General features: G+C 44.4%; 1 protein-coding gene across 1 annotated transcript in view; it reads right to left on the reverse strand.

Annotated features, from left to right (window-relative positions):
* LOC141795203 (protein NLRC3-like) overlaps window positions 1-16085 on the reverse strand; it is a 39836-nt gene that overhangs the window by 3973 nt on the left and 19778 nt on the right. The window contains exons 4-5 of the mRNA XM_074676011.1: window positions 4649-4822; window positions 1860-2033 (exon numbers count right to left, since the gene is read on the reverse strand). Coding sequence (XP_074532112.1) covers window positions 1860-2033; window positions 4649-4822 — 348 coding nt within the window. The remainder of the gene's footprint in view (window positions 1-1859; window positions 2034-4648; window positions 4823-16085) is intronic.

Consider the following 16085-nt stretch of genomic DNA (forward strand, 5'->3'; position numbering starts at 1 on the left):
CGATTAGAAAAATTAATCGATGCCCACCTCTAATATATATAAATATATATATATGTATATATATATATATATATATATCTATATATCTATATATATATATATATATATATATATATATATATATATATATATATATATATATATATATACATATATATATATATATATATATATATATATATATATATATATATATATATATATATATATATATATATATCTCCATCCATTTTCTGCCTCTTATCCGGGGTCGGGTCGCGGGGGCAGCAGCCTAAGCAGGGAAACACAGACTTCCCTCTCCTCCCGGTGGGACGTGCCCTGAACACCTCACCAGGGAGGCATCTGTATCAGATGCCTGAGCCACCTCATCTGGCTCCTCTCAACGCGGAGGAGCAGTGGCCCTACTCCAAGCTCCTCCCGGATAGCTGAGCTTCTCACCCTCTCTCTAAGGGAGAGCCCGGCCACCCTATGGAGGAAGCTTATTGCGGCCGCTTGTACCCGCGATCTTGTTCTTTTGGTCACTACCCAAAGCTTATGACCATAGGTGAGGGTGGGAATGAAGATCGACCGGTAAACAGAGAGCTTTGCCTTCCGGCTCTGCTCCCTCTTCACCAAGACAGACCCATGCAGAATCCGCATTACTGCGGACGCTGCACTGATTCTGCTGTTGATCTTACGAGGCAGCGCCACCTGGCCTATGGAGCGGCTTTCACTGTAAACACTTATTGGCCAAACTGGAGGTTTTTATCTGCTCTCTAATCCTGATGCCAGTAAGTTTCTGCTCCAGTTTGTACCCCCAACAGAGCCATAATAAAGGTAGTGGAAAAAGCCAACAACAGAGGTGTTTACTGACGAGATTTCTTAGTATCTTTGAGAGAAACACTTTGACAGGATTCAGGGTGAAGACTTGTTTCTGAGGTGAAGATATTAGACTCTTTTTTTTCTTGGGGCTGGTTCAGGGTTATTTTTGGGCAGAAGACACACATAGCTCACACAAAGGCAACCCCAAGCACAAAATCACTATAATTTTGACAAAAACCACCCGTCAAAAATTTTAAAACACTCACATTTTCTATATTTGGTGAGTAAAAATAAAATCTCCACAGACTCTGGCAGTGAGCAGCAGAAATACTCAACACAACAGTCGACTCAGAGACACCATCATAACAAGCTTCCTGCAGCCCGTCATTGTTCTCTCACAGCTTTACTGAGGAAAGCAGCTGCTGACAAGTTTTAAGGTTAACATAATAAAAACTGTCTTTGCTGTGATACAAAAGCCACGTTTCCACCACGCAGTTCTGTGCGGTTCATCTTGGCACGGCAAGCATTGTACGGCGTTTCCACTTTTTTTGCACCCTTCCATAGGGGTGCCAGACTAAACCAATCCAATCTCAGAAGGTGGAGCTACAACAATGCAGACCATTGATTGGTTGAAAGAATCGTCAATTACCACGAACAGCAGCTGCATTTCTCCTGGCGGCACACAGACTTCTCTGAAACAAAGTCCGATTGTACTTTGTAACAAAGAGCCACATGCCACTCACAAAGAAGATTAATTGCTGAATGTCTTCCATCGTCGCTCTTTGTTTACTGTGTTGCGTTTTTCTTCTTTGATGGATCTATTAGCGGGGTACACTGTGACTGTGTTACTGATGCGGCTGTCGGCATTTGGCTTACACGCCGCCTACCACGAGAGGTCATGGTTGGCTGTGGAAACGCAAACAGGACCAAGCTTAACTGAGCCAACCTGTGCCAAACTGTACTGATTTAAACCAGACTGCTTGGTGGAAACGGGGCTTAAATGTGTTTGTTACATGATAGCTGAAAGCAGTAAGAGCTGAGCACAACACTGAACTGACCTCAGAGTCTTCAGGCTGTAGAGAGGACTCTTCTTAAAATCAGACAGAGGCTTTACTCCTGATTTCTGCAGCTTGTTTCCTCTCAGCTCCAGCTCTCTGAGATGGGAGGGGTTGAACTTCAGTGCAGAGGCCAAAGAAGCACAGCTGATCTTTGACAAACCGCAATCACTCAATCTGAATCAAAATTAAATGAAAAAGATAAGAAATCATTTCTTATTCAATCAGATGTGCTGATGTTTTTAAATGTGTAACTCAACATTACAAAGTCCTGATTAAAGATCTTTGTCCTAAATTAAATACAGAGACATTGTCTTTCTGTTCCTGATGTTCATAATGATGTCATAGAAATCTAGTATTCCCATAGATGTCTCTGTCTCCAAAGAAATCTCAGCCTTTGTGTTTGGCAGTGTGATAGTATGCCGAGTCTTGTTAGCTCAGGTTTGGGCTCACAGTAGGGCTGAGCGATTATGGTAAAAATGAGAATCCCGATTATTTGAATTGATACTGAAATCACAATTAATATACACAATTATTCATTTATTCAAAAACTTCGGTACTGATTTAAACACAACTTTAAAGAACCAGCAAGTGGCACATACAGTATTATTGATACACATAAGTCACACACACTCGCTGTGGCTGCACATGGAACACAGAAGAGCTATGAAGCACAGGAACTTGAATACATCTACACTGTGTGGCATATTAATTGTTTTTCTTCGATTATGTTGTTTTTATGATTGTCAGATGGCAAAATTGAAATCACGATTAAAATCCAATTAATTGTCCAGCCCTAGCTCACGGGCCTCTCTATGAGCAGAGGAACTTTCCTCCTGTTCATGACAACACACATTGATAACATGCTGCTGATCTGAACACTCTGAACACAAATATTGTGAGAAAGGAAACAGAATCAATAGAAAGTAGGGCTGTCATTTTAACGCGTTAATTAGATTAATTAATTACACCGCAAATTAACGCGTCATAAAAATTAACGCAGATTAATCTGGATCCCAAACCCGCGAGGTGTCAAAGATGCACTTATTTTCAAATGTCTAGCATTTACAAACCGTTTGCCCTACATGCAAAAAGTGGTGTTCTCGTCAGATTTTCAAATTTCCGACGGTCCCTGAATGTATAACATCTAGCAACATGCTTTGAACCGGGGGGAAGAGAGAGCGCTGTTAAAGGATAAGTTCGGTTTACACAGCTTTTACATTGTTTATAGAATGAAGTAGAACAAAATACTCACCAAGAAGGAGATATTTAGATCCAAAATCGTGCAGCGGACGTCCGTATGATGGGATCCATCGGGGCATAGACAGTGCCGCTCCTAAAACTGCGCAGTACTCTCTGGAGCACTGACTCCTTTCTTTGAGGGGCAAACGTAAACAAAGTCTTCGTCAGTTCAGAGGTCAGTACAGCAGCACAGCGCTGTCTGGAGTGACACAGACTGCAGCAGAGGACTAACCCGGAGCCGACCATGATGGAATATTGGTGAAATACATGAGTTTTTTGACGATTAATGCAGTTTTAAGGAGCGGCGCTGTCTATGCCCCGATGGATCCCATCATACGGACGTCCGCTGCACGATTTTGGATCTAAATATCTCCCGAAGCACTGCTTGGATCAGGAAAACCTTCTTGGTGAGTATTTTGTTCTACTTCATTCTATAAACAATGTAAAAGCTGTATAAACCGAACTTATCCTATAAGGGGACTGCCGTCCACATCTCGTTTATTCACACGTCCTTTTTGAAAATCTACAGAAAAATCAACCGTTTGCTGTAGCTCAATTCTGTAGAAAACCAGCTAATTTCACTCTCTCTCTACTGCATCAAACAAGCCCTGAATGATAAAAAAAGGTCTTGTATTTAAATCTAAAGAATTCTTTGAAAATTTCCTTCCATCTTCCTGGTGTCATGTTTCAGCTTGGGGCTGCTCTGCATCAACGAGCAACAGTTTGTGTGTTCAGAGCATGTAAAACTGAAAATACTTCACTCTTCTTGATCCAAGACTTGAATTAAGTGTTTTGTACATAGTTCCTCACAGTTTTTAGCCTTTAGCCCTGGTTCTCCTGACCTCATAGAAGTATAGAAGTTCATATTGCAGTAAAAAATTAAGTCCAGATCGAGTAAAAATGCGACAGAAGCAAAATTCGTCCTAAAAATCAAATCGGCTTATCTTAGGTGCAGGACTGTGTAGATTTTGTAAAGATAGAACCATAACACTTTTTTTCATTTGTTCCTTATGCCTCAGGGTACCTAAAAATGTGTTGTATATATTCCCACCTTATTTTTAAATGTCTTTTAATGTAATTTTAATGTCCTGGAATTCAAACTCTTTATTTTGGGACCTTGAGCAGATATGAGATTAAAATGCGATTAATTAGATTAATTAATTAAAAATCCTGTAATTCATTAGATTAATTTTTTTAATCGCCTGACAGCACTAATAGAAAGCTTAAATGAGTTCAGAGGATTTTCTCGATACAGATGGGACTATTGAAGAAAACTCTCAACATTCATTACATTGGTCTACAGACAGTGGATCTCTTTCACACTTAGAGTTACACAGCCTTCTCTGACTGCAGGCTACATTTAGAACATTAAAGATCAAAAGATGAACTCGAGAAAATCTTCAACTCAACTTCATAAATGTGAAGAATGTATGAAATAAGTGGACATCCATTGTTTATTCTATTTATCCCATATTTAACCAGATAGAAAACTCAGTGAGATTGATGAACATTTCAGAGCCATATTGAAAACAGAGAGTCAATGAACTGACCTCAGAGTCTCCAGTCTGCAGAGTGGACTCTCCAGAAAACCACACAGCAGATCCACTCCTGAATCCTGCAGCTCGTTGTCACTCAGGTCCAGCTTTCTCAGATGGGAGGGGTTGGTCTTCAGAGCTGAGGCCAGAGAAGCACAGCTCATCTCTGACAAACTGCAGTTCCCCAGTCTGAAAAATAAATGATGTAAGTTCAGAAATTATTCAGAAGAAAAATGAGTCCAAACAGCTGACGCCAACATTATTCTGTAATTCTGTTCCACCCCCTCCTTTGGACTAACTTGGGGATTAAACAGAGTTAGTAGAAATGGGTGTGAAGAGCTAGTATTTTTTGATGCTGGTAGCTCATAGGTCGGTACAGAAAGTAGTGTTATGCTCATGGACAAATGATGCTGTTATAGTTATTTTACATCAACATACTGCCGTAATGGAGGACTTTCCATATACACCAGTTGTCAGTCAAACATACCACTAGTCACTTCATAAAAGCCCACTTCGAAAGAACTGTCAAGAAGCTGGAACTGGCTTTACCCTGTTCAATTAAAAATAACTCATTTCTGCTTCAAATGAAAATGTGCAAGAGAAATATCACAGTCTATGTGTCAGCCCTGTCCATGACTGTGTCTGTGTGCAGAGGAAGCTCAGTTGAGAGAAGACTACAGTGTTTGACATGAAGTCAATATCTAAACACAAGAAGAGAATTTAACTTTTACTGCAAAGAGCTTAGGGGTTGACATCAGGGGCTCTGTCTGAATTCATATTAACAGACATGAACACAGATACTTATGAGAAAGGAAATAAAATCAATAGAAAGCCAAATTGAGTTTAGAGGATCTTCTGGATCCAGATGAGACTATGGAAAAAAACTATCAAGTCATTTGATGGATACACAAACAGTGGATTTCTTCCACATTTACTTAGAACCACATGGCCTTCTCTGACTGCAGCCTACATTTAGTACATTAAACATCAAAGATGAACTCAAGAAAATCTTCAACTCAACTTCAGAAATGTGAATGTAACCAAGCTGCTTTATTTAAGTAGCGGTCATGTAAATTTTGAGCACAAACCAGCACAAACATAAATTGGCACCTTTTTCCTAGCCTGGATTGCCTGTCTTTAGGTCCAGTTTGGCACACATTGTCACAGAACACTCTGCCCCCCGTGGACTCAGCAGTCTGAAAGGAAGCCCTTTCTTTTCAAGGTGTTCTCATCAGGCACCATGATAAAATGCTGCTCTAAGTTATGGATTCACTTCAGGAATTACATCAACAGGTTACTCTAGTAGCCTCTTAAGTTCACCAGCCTATTGCCCCCAGGTCTACAGCACCTATAAGTACACTGTCTGAACCTTCACTTCTCACCTGCCCTTTGTTCCCTCACCCGAGCCTTTTTCTGGGGATTTTGGTTCCTGCGGGGGGTTTATTTTAAATTGTCCCCTTGTGTTTGATTTACAGCCCTATGATTATCGAACAGACAAAGCTAAGATTCATTATGTGATTTATCTGTTTTTCCTGCTGAATGGGCTACTGCCCCGTGGAATAATGCTTCTCCTGTGCAACCCCAATTCACACATAGTGCGGGCGCTTCACTACACTGCACTACGCTGCACTACACTGCACGCTAAACTACATGCTACTCTAGTCTCAGAAACCACTCTAGTCAATCATTGCATTCACACAGCATGCACTGCAGTCCGCCAGCACCGTGCTCACCAACAGCTGAGCAAGGCTGTTTTGCTGTGAGCAGTGGTGTGCGGTCAGGGGAGGCAGGGGAGGCAGTGCCTCCCCTAGGCTAACAAGAAAAAGAAACATTTATTTTTTTTATAAAAATATATATTTTTTAGTTGTTCGTATAGCTACAATTTGTCATAATCGTAAAATAAAAAAGGAAATTGCTGATTTGTCAATAAGAGGGAGGCTAACAGAAGGGACGGACAGCGTTTCGCGCTGGCTTCATGCTTGTAATGTGCGTCAGAGGCAGAGACTCCAAGAGAGAGAGAGACTGTTTACTTGAAATCACAACGTTTTGCAGGTTCGCGCATGCGCACTAAGGTCTCACGCTGATTAACGTGGGCATCGATGAGGCACAGCGCTTCTCTGCCTCCGCAGGTTGAAATACCGCTCCCTCTTTGAGGTCTTGCGATAGTTTGTTAGTGCAGACGTTTAGAAATAGAAATAGAAATAGAAATAGAAAATACTTTATTTATCCCCGAGGGGAAATTCAGGAGTCACACCAGCCATCAATAAAACAAAAGTAAGCAAGTGTATTGAAAGTGCAAAAAGGTCCATAAGAAAATAGATGACAACATCCCGTCCACCACTCGTCCACCACTCTCCAGCCCAGCCAGTCTCCACCTCCACAGGGTCCAGGACTGAGCCTCCCCAGCAGTCTGTTCAGTCTTTCCCTCCTGTATCCTGGATCCTGTCTGCTCACAGCAGGCGAAGCTCCTCCAATGTGGCGCCAGCATCCGATGTCAGCTCCGTCAGCCACGTCCGTGAACAGCACGATGCCGCTGGGCTAGCACGGCTAGCTCGTCCATCCCACCAGAGATAGATCCCATGTTCCCAACAACGATGGATGGAAGAACAGGTCCACGTCGTCACCTCCCAGCTCACACCTGAGAACCAGCACATTGTCCTCACTTCCTCCTCCTCCTCAGCTCGAGGGAAATCATCAAGCCCTACACTAGTGAGCATTGACATGCTACAGGCTGCTAACAGCTAATTTCACATGTAAACAATGCAGCCATGGATACATGTAGGATCTCCAGACAAACACAGGAGAAAAGTAGTAAAAGTTGGCTGAAGCCACAAAAAGTTTGGTGTCCGTGACCAACAATGAACCATACAAAGTGATGATCCACTCCAAATACAAAGATGACGAAAAAGAGACGAAAAAAATTACAAGAAACGGACAAAGACTAGAGAGCTTCTGCAACAGGCAGCTACTTGGGCAGCGCCTAGCAACTGAAAAGATATATATATATATATATATATATATATATATATATATATATATATATATAAGACAATAGAGTATACTGGAGGTACCTGGCCTGTGTTCTTGTGTTGTTGAGATACGGGTTATTTTTGTTCATATTTTGCTCATTCTCCTTTGATGTAAATCCTGTAGAAATGCAGGTGAACGTATGTTTCGGGTTTTAATTGGCTTTTCGTCATGTTAACACCGGGACTTCAGTCTGTCTCTGAACCGTAGATGGGAAAGCTGATTAACATTTATTTACTTGGTTCGTTGCTAGTAACCGGTGTCTAGGAGTCCGGGCCAAAAGTGAGGGAAAAGACTAAAGAGGAGGAAAAAAGGTGCACCTTGTGCACAACCGCACATTTATTGAGGAAACAAAGACCAAAATAATGTACTCCTGCCCCACACACACCATGCATGCACTCAGACCGTCTCTCCCTCTGCTATGTCACATGCACACACACACACACACACACACACACACACACACACACACACACACACACACACACACACACACACACACACACACACACACACACACACACAGAGCACAGACTGTCACCGTGTTAAAGGGGCAGGGCTGGCCAGTAACAGTTTGTATTAGCAAATGTGAGCAGTGCACCATATATAACACATACATATAGAAATTTCAACTTTAGCTGGCTGCCTGCCTCCCTCATCATGGACCTCACTGCACGTTACTGGCTGTGAGTCTATTTTGGCCAGAGTGTGCTGCAGAAACGCGTTAATCTCTGTAAAGCAGAGGAAATCAGTCACAAAAACTATCAGAGTATCTCAAAGTAATTTAAAAATAAAGCTCCTTGTTCTGGCTCCCGATTGTAAAGCTAGTCCTTGTTTGTCAAAACTACGTCACTGGCACATGGCCAGAAGTCATCAGCAGGTCAGATCCAAATGAAATCCGAGGTTTTGGACAAGGAAAGTTAATCTTGGAGGTGAAGAACTTCACAATTCTAAACGACACAACATATTCTTTTTATAAGGACACCAACACAAAGGAGAAGGCTTGGACTAAAGGTGCTGAAGTTTTGGGAGGACCAGGTGAGTTATATACATAGTAATTAATTACCATGCAAGTACGTTGTCATGGGTGGGATTCCTGCTGGAACATGTGGTTCTCCTGTGGTCTTGTGATATTGGGTATCTAGCTGCTTTGGGCTCTGCCCTGCGCTGCGCTGTGTGGCGCTCCAGAGATGCATCCAGTGTGAATTGGTGCGTGCCCCCAAACCGTGGCACTAATGCTTTATGTATGAATTGGGGGTTAGCATCTTTTGATTCCTTCTCGTGTGAGCTCAGGAGAGATTTTGGTCAACCAGTTAAGTAAAGGGAGTCCCTAAGCACCTCTGAGCTCTCACCCAGGGGTATCAGTCAGTTGCCTCCTGTTCTATAGAGTTTTGGATTCTAGCCAGTGAGTGTGGGTAGGATGTCAAATGTGCTACCAGAGGTGACAAAACAATCAACCTCTGCTTTGGGAATATAAAGGACGCATATAAAGCATACAAAAAACCACCTGTTAGTACTGCAGACCATAACACTGTCCATCTAATCCCTGCCTACCGCACCAAACTGCAGAGAGAGGGAGTAGCCAAGAAGTTGGTTAAACGGTGGGATAAGGATGCAGTTGAGACACTTCAGGGCTGCTTTGAATGCACAGATTGGGATGTGCTCACTGTTGGGAGCAGCTTGGAGGAAGCCAATGACACAGTTACTCACCACATTACCTTCTGTGAGGAAATGATTGTCCCTAGAAAGACTGTAAAGGTATTTTCTAACAACAAGCCATGGATTACTAAAGCCCTGAAAAAAACTCTAAATGAAAAGAAAATAGCATTCAACTAAGGAAACAGAATTAAGTCCAAAGTAATTCAAAATAAACTGAATAAAGAAATAAAAGCGGCCAAAAGGGCATATAAGGAGAGGGTTGAGAAACTTTTTCAGGGGGGTAATGCCAGGGATGCTTGGCAAGGCGTCAAAATACTAGCTGGCCTTCCCAAAATCTCAGCATCATTAAATACAGGAACAAGGGACCCTGTTGACATGGCAGATGATCTCAATCAGTTTTATAGCAGGTTTGACCAGTCTGACTTCACACAGGAGAGGAAGGAGTTAATAGCTGAGCTCACTCCAATGACATCCACTATTGAAATCCTGGAGCTGCAACAAACAGAGGTAGCGCTCATGCTAAAAAAGATAAAAGCAAACAAAGCACCAGGACCTGACCAGATCTGTGGCAGGCTGCTGAAGTCCTGCTATAGTCGGCTGGCTGGTGTTTTCTGCCATCTTTTTAACTGTTCCCTCTCTGAACACGCAATCTCTCTGGAAATCCTCCATTATCTGTCCAGTACCCAAAAAGAGCAATCCCACCTGCAATAAAGACTTTCGACCAGTAGCACTAAAATCTCTGGTACTGAAAGGGTTTGAGAGGCTTCTTCTTTCCCAGCTCTGAGATTAAGTCAGCATACATGCTAACCCCCTTCAGTTTGCTTACAAACACCATCGAGGTGTGGATGATGCAGTATTGACACTGCTGCACGGTGCCTACACTCATCTCGAGAAGCCCAAGTCTCTCATCAGACTGCTGTTTGTGGATTTCTCAAGCGCCTTCAATACTGTGCAACCTCACCTGATGGGACATAAGTTACTAAAGCTGGACGTCAACCCACATCTGATACTCTGGACCCTCTCTTTCCTGACTGACAGACAACAGAGGGTAAGGGTTAAGGGTCACCTCAGCTCCTCCAGGACTGTTTCCACCGGAGTCCCACAAGGATCCGTCATCTCACCTGTCCATTTGGCAATATGTTCTGGTGGCGCTTTGGTAAGCTCAGAAACTGCCTCTCGGCTCGTTTGACCTGTTCCCCGACATGAACTCTGTAAAACCTGACGACTGCAGAAGCACCAACCCAGACATAACATTTATCAAATATTCTGATGACACTGTGATCATTGACACTACTAATACACCAGGACAATTACAGCATGAGATAGACATTTTCACAGAGTGATGCAGGCAGAACTCTCTTGATCTCAATCCTCTAAAACTAAGGAAATGGTTGTCAACCTATGGAAAAACCCCACCATCATCCCCTCTCTGTCAGTTAACAACCAGGTGATAGAGAGGGTCGAGTCATTCGAATACCTTAGGACAATAATTGATCAGAGACTCACCTTCCACCTAAACAATGAAACCATCTTCTTCAAATGCCAGCAGCGCCTCTTTTTCCTAAGGAAGCTTCGTAGGCTCCAGGTTCACCAGTCAGTCTTGCCAGCTTTCTATATATGCTTCATTGAATCTGTCATCACCTTCAATATATCAGCCTTGTTTGGTTCACTATCCAACATCCATCGCAGCCCACTCAACAAAATCATAACATTGAGCAGTAAAATAATTGGACTGGAGCAGGATTCACTCACCAACATTTACAACAGAAGGGTTAAACTAAAAGGTACACATATAGCCTCAGATACCACGCACACACTGCACAGTCACTACAACCTGTTGCCCTCAGGCAAGAGATACAGATCTCTGACATTCAGGACTAAGAGAGCCATGTCCAGCTTCATACCCACATCCATCCGGCTCATGAATGCCTAACCTGTCTGTATTTGCACACTGTAATTTTGCACTTTGCACTTCTGGAATAAGCTCATGAAAGCCTGTTCCATGTATGCTTGCAGGAGACTAGGGTCTATTTTTATCTACCTATTTATATACCTTCTGTATTTTAATCAACTGTTTTTTATTAGCTCTTTTTATTCACTCATTCATTCGTTTTAATTTTTTTTTTTTTTATCAGTATTTTTAGGTTGACTGTTTGAATGCATGTTGTAGTGTACACGCACTGATGCTCTGCACAAATGAAGTTCCTAATTGATAAATAAAGTTCTTTGAATTGAATTGAATTGAATTTTATAGTCTTGGTCTACCATGTGTCAACCATGTCAACATGAACAACACAAGCGTACAAGTGGCGTATTCCTGTTGTTTTCATTTCCCCACAAGGGGTCCTTCAAGACAGCGCCTCCAAAGTATCTGTCTGGACTGTCACCAGTTAAGCTCACACCAGTTAAGGAGGAGGCTGTCTCCCCCCATATTTCCCTCCCTGTTCGCCTCTGAGGCTTGGGCATTCAGTGTGAGAGGATATCGATTGCTTTCCCTGCGACTTGTGACCTCAATGACTTCATTTCAGCATTTTTTGTGCAAAAACAACATTATTGACACAGAAATTGTTGAAATTACAAATACGAATCATTAACTATGCATTCGTCTTTTTTGACAGCTTTCTTAAACCATGATCTCCCCCTCCAGACTGGGTCACATAAGCTCACACCACGCTTCATTGGTCCTTTCCTCATCCTCAAAATCTTATATCCCACCTCTGTGAAACTCAAGTTCCTGGACTCTCTCAAGATCCACCCTACCTTTCACGAGTCTGTCCTCATGCCGGCCTCTTCCAGTAACCTTAGCCCTCCGGCCATTCCCCCTCCAACCCCCCAGATCATTGATGACCACCCGGCCTTTTCTGTCTCCAAGATATTGGATGTAAGGCCCTGGGAGAGGGGATTCCAATGCTTGGTGGATTGGAAGGGCTATGGTCAGATCATGGATTTTACGTAAGTTTGTTCCGGACAATTCTTCGAGATTTTTTTTTTATGTTATTTGTATGTATGTTTATGAGATTCTTGTTTTTCTTGTGTGGAGTGTTTTCTGGTCTCCTCACAGAGTCTTTGGCGGTTCCCTCCCTGCACTGGCTCTCTCCTGCACTGTCTTCCTCCTTAACCTGCACACCTGTTGCACATCATGCTTATCAGTCGCCCGCACTTAAGCTGTAGGAGAGAGGAGACCAGTGCCAGAGTATTCCACCTTCTACTACTGGTATATCGGCTGGCTCTTCTGTAGAAAAAAGTATTTTCAAGTTACTAGTCAAGTTAAATCTTTGTCTAACTGCTGCTGTCTTCTCCTTGTTCCTCAAGTGCCTCCTCAAGCCTCCTGCAACACCACCCAAACTCTGCCACTCTGCTACACTCACTCCCTGGACTCTCACATGCCCCCATGTGCCTTACTTCTGGATCCCCTACACTAAAGATTGTGGACTTCTTCCCCATTACCTCACTTGATCAATAAATAACTTAAACTGCTTCCTCTGCCTCCGCCTGCTTTTGGGTGCAGTTTAACACACAAAGTCACACAAGATGATGAAACAAAGAGTCAGGGAGTGAGAAAGACTTTGTGAACAGCAAAGCAGATCCTGCACTCAATCCAGATGATGAACAGGATGATAGCAGTGTGATGAGCAAACTGAAAACAGCAGTGGAGAGAAAATAACACAGAGGTAATGAAAACTCCTTCAGTATTATACTGAGATTGACTTGAAAAACATGAACATGTCCTTTAAGACAGCTTCACATTAATAACAACCGGCATCTACTTCAATAAAGACAAAGAAACTTGTCAGCTTCATCAGTGGCTCCGTCTGTACAAACTCATTTTGTGAAACTGATTTAAGAGTCATCATCACAGAGTTTACAAAATGCTGAACATGTCAGGAGGAATTGTGGAAAAATATGAAACAAAGACATGTTGAGGAACAGTGGAGGCAGAAAATCCAATGACTCCATGAGTTTCTCTGAAACTGATAAGAGGCTTTGCCTATGTGAGTTCTTCGCGCCAAGTGGATGTTTTTTTTTTCATTTCATCTACTCTGAGGGATTGAACTCGATGTGAGTCTGAGGCAGCTTAAAAACCTGCTCAGTCCAGCTCTTTATCCCTCCACTTTCCCCTAAGGCAGGTACACACTACAGGATAATCAGGCATATTTTTGTCCCGATCTCCCCCATATGATCAAAGTCAGCAAAGGCCTGATTGTGTGATGACATCATGTGTCATCCAGTCAGATCCGCTCTGAAGGCCTCGGATTCAGAGATCGTAGATAATGAACATGTTTAATATTTGCAACTATACATCCTGTAGAGTGTGGGGCCCTCCAAGAGGAGCTGAAGAGGCACAGTATTTATAGTCACGTGTACCGGAGCAAAGTCAATCAAGACAATAGCTGACTTAGCCGACTGACCGAAGAGGAAGTAAGAAATCTATCTGTAATACTCAAAACGACTTTACTCACCTACAACTCGCATCATCACTCATACAGCCCATATCCCCACCGTCTCCACAACTTTTCCCATGCGCCCTTTTCTTTTGTGTGTTTTTTTGAAATTCTAGAGTCCCAAAACAAACATCTTTGCTTTTTCCTGTACTTCCGTCACGTTTTACTATGCAAGGTTTTGGATTTTGAGCGTGAAGAACTCAACCGTGGCCACCACCTTATCGTGGTGGAGGGGTTTGAGTGCCTCAATGATCCTAGGAAATATGTTGTTGAGGGCAACCACTCAAGGTAGGGTCTCCCAAGGCAAACTGGTCCTAGGTGAGAGGCCAGACAAAGAGCAGTCAAAGACCCATAATGATTCAGTTCACCCTGGCTGGAGGATCACTGGCGCCTCACCCTGGAGCAAGGCCTGGGGTTGGGGCCTGCAGGCGAGTGCCTGGTGGCCGGCCTTTGCCCATGGGGCCCGGTCAAGGCCAAGCATTAATGGGTGACATGGATCCATCCTCCTGTAGACCCTCCTACAGGAGAAGCCATAGAGGTCCGGTGCGATGTGGATCAGGCATGGCGGCCTGATCCCCGGTTACAGAAACTGGCTTTTGGGATATGGAATGTCACCTCTCTGGTGGTGAAGGAACCTGAGCTGGTGCAGGAGGTAAAGAGAAACTGGCTAGATATAGTCAAGCTCACCTTAATGCACAGCTTGGGCTCTGGAACCAACCTTCTCTCGAGGGGTTGGACTCTCTTCTTTGCTGGTGTTGCTCCTGGCGAGAAGCAGAAAGCAGATGTGGGCTTACTTATAGCTCCCCAGCCCTCTGCCGGCGTGTTGCAGTTTTCCCGGTGGACGAAAGGGTTGCTTCTCTGCGCCTTGGGGTTGGAGAACGGGTCTTGAGTGTTGTTTGTGCTTATGCACCAAACAGCAGCTCAGGTACCCACCCTTTTTTGAGTCCCAGGGACGGGCACTGGAAAACATCCCAACTGGAGACTCCATTGTCCTACTGAGGGACTACAACACTCACATGGGTAATGACAGCGTGACTTGGAGGGGCGTGATTGGGAGGAACGGCTGATCTGAACCAGAGCAGTGTTCAGGTTTTTTTTGTTTGTTTGTTTGTTTCTTTTTTCCCTTGTCTGCATTATCTTTTCTGCTGACCACTGTGTCATATGACAGCGTTGAAAAGACCAATGCATTTTTTTTTCTAGCAGTTAGAGAGATGTGAATATGATTAACTGCTATAGTGACCATCACCAGCCCCCCCTGTAGGCTACTCCATCATTCTAAACTTTATTTAACCCCTGATGTGAGCTGAAGAGGAGGGCCGTGCCACACCACAGTGTGAAAGAAGGGGAAATGACAGGCAGGACGAGACAAGACAAACAGAAGAAAGGACAAACGTCTACTATTGTTGATTTAAGATGGCAGTTCAAGTGCTGGGGTAATTCAATACAGGAAGTAAAGGCTGTACGAAACCAGGGACACCAGAAATGTGGGGTCATGATAGTGTGGGGAGTGTGGGCCTACGTGGATAGGAGATGAAGTGGCATACATCACAGGATGTGAGAAGATGTGTAATAGTACCTAACTCAGCATGCTCTGACGGGATCTATCATATCTCTTAGTTAGTCCCGACAGAAGCTTGAGTATCTGCATGCGTGTGAGGTGGTCACCGAATATCCAAGTGAGTAAAACACAGCGACGGTTGCCCCAGGGCCACCAGGGCACCCGGGCCCCCCCACACAGTCCCCAAACCGCCAGGCCCAGGGACAACCCCAGGACTCAAGGGGGCACAGACCTGCCTCCCCGCCGATACCAAAGACAGCACCCAGGGCCCAAAGCAGCGGCCCCCCCAGCAGATAGCACCCGCCCTCCCTGACCACCCGTCCGCCCTCCCTGACCACCCGTCCGCCCGGCCCCAAGCCACCCCCACCCCCAGCACCCAGCCACCCCCACCCCCAGCACCCAGCCACCCCCACGCTCCCCGCAGCAGGCCGTAGCCCCCAAGCCACCCAAGAGCCAGCCCCCCCAGGACCAGACCCCTCCCCAGAGGGGAGGCCACGAACCACAGCCAGGCCAGGTGGGGCAAAATGTGGGCATGTAGCGGTGGGATGGAGGTCATGGCCCATCCCCAGAAAATCTGAGGCCATGAGAGGCCTTGGAGACCACTGCCTGAGCAACAGGTTAACCCCCCCCCCGGCAACCTGCACAGGACAGCACCCCACAGGGAGCCCGCCATGCCAAGGCCCCCAGCGAGTAACAGACCGTAAGATCACGCACTGCAGCCCACCAAGGGGTACGGGAGCCAGCCGGGCCTACCTGCCCCCCATGG

Source organism: Halichoeres trimaculatus, unplaced genomic scaffold, assembly GCF_033239565.1.
Source record: "Halichoeres trimaculatus isolate MK-OKI-2021-1 unplaced genomic scaffold, fHalTri1.1 fHalTri1_scaffold_8, whole genome shotgun sequence".
Taxonomy (NCBI): domain Eukaryota; kingdom Metazoa; phylum Chordata; class Actinopteri; order Labriformes; family Labridae; genus Halichoeres; species Halichoeres trimaculatus.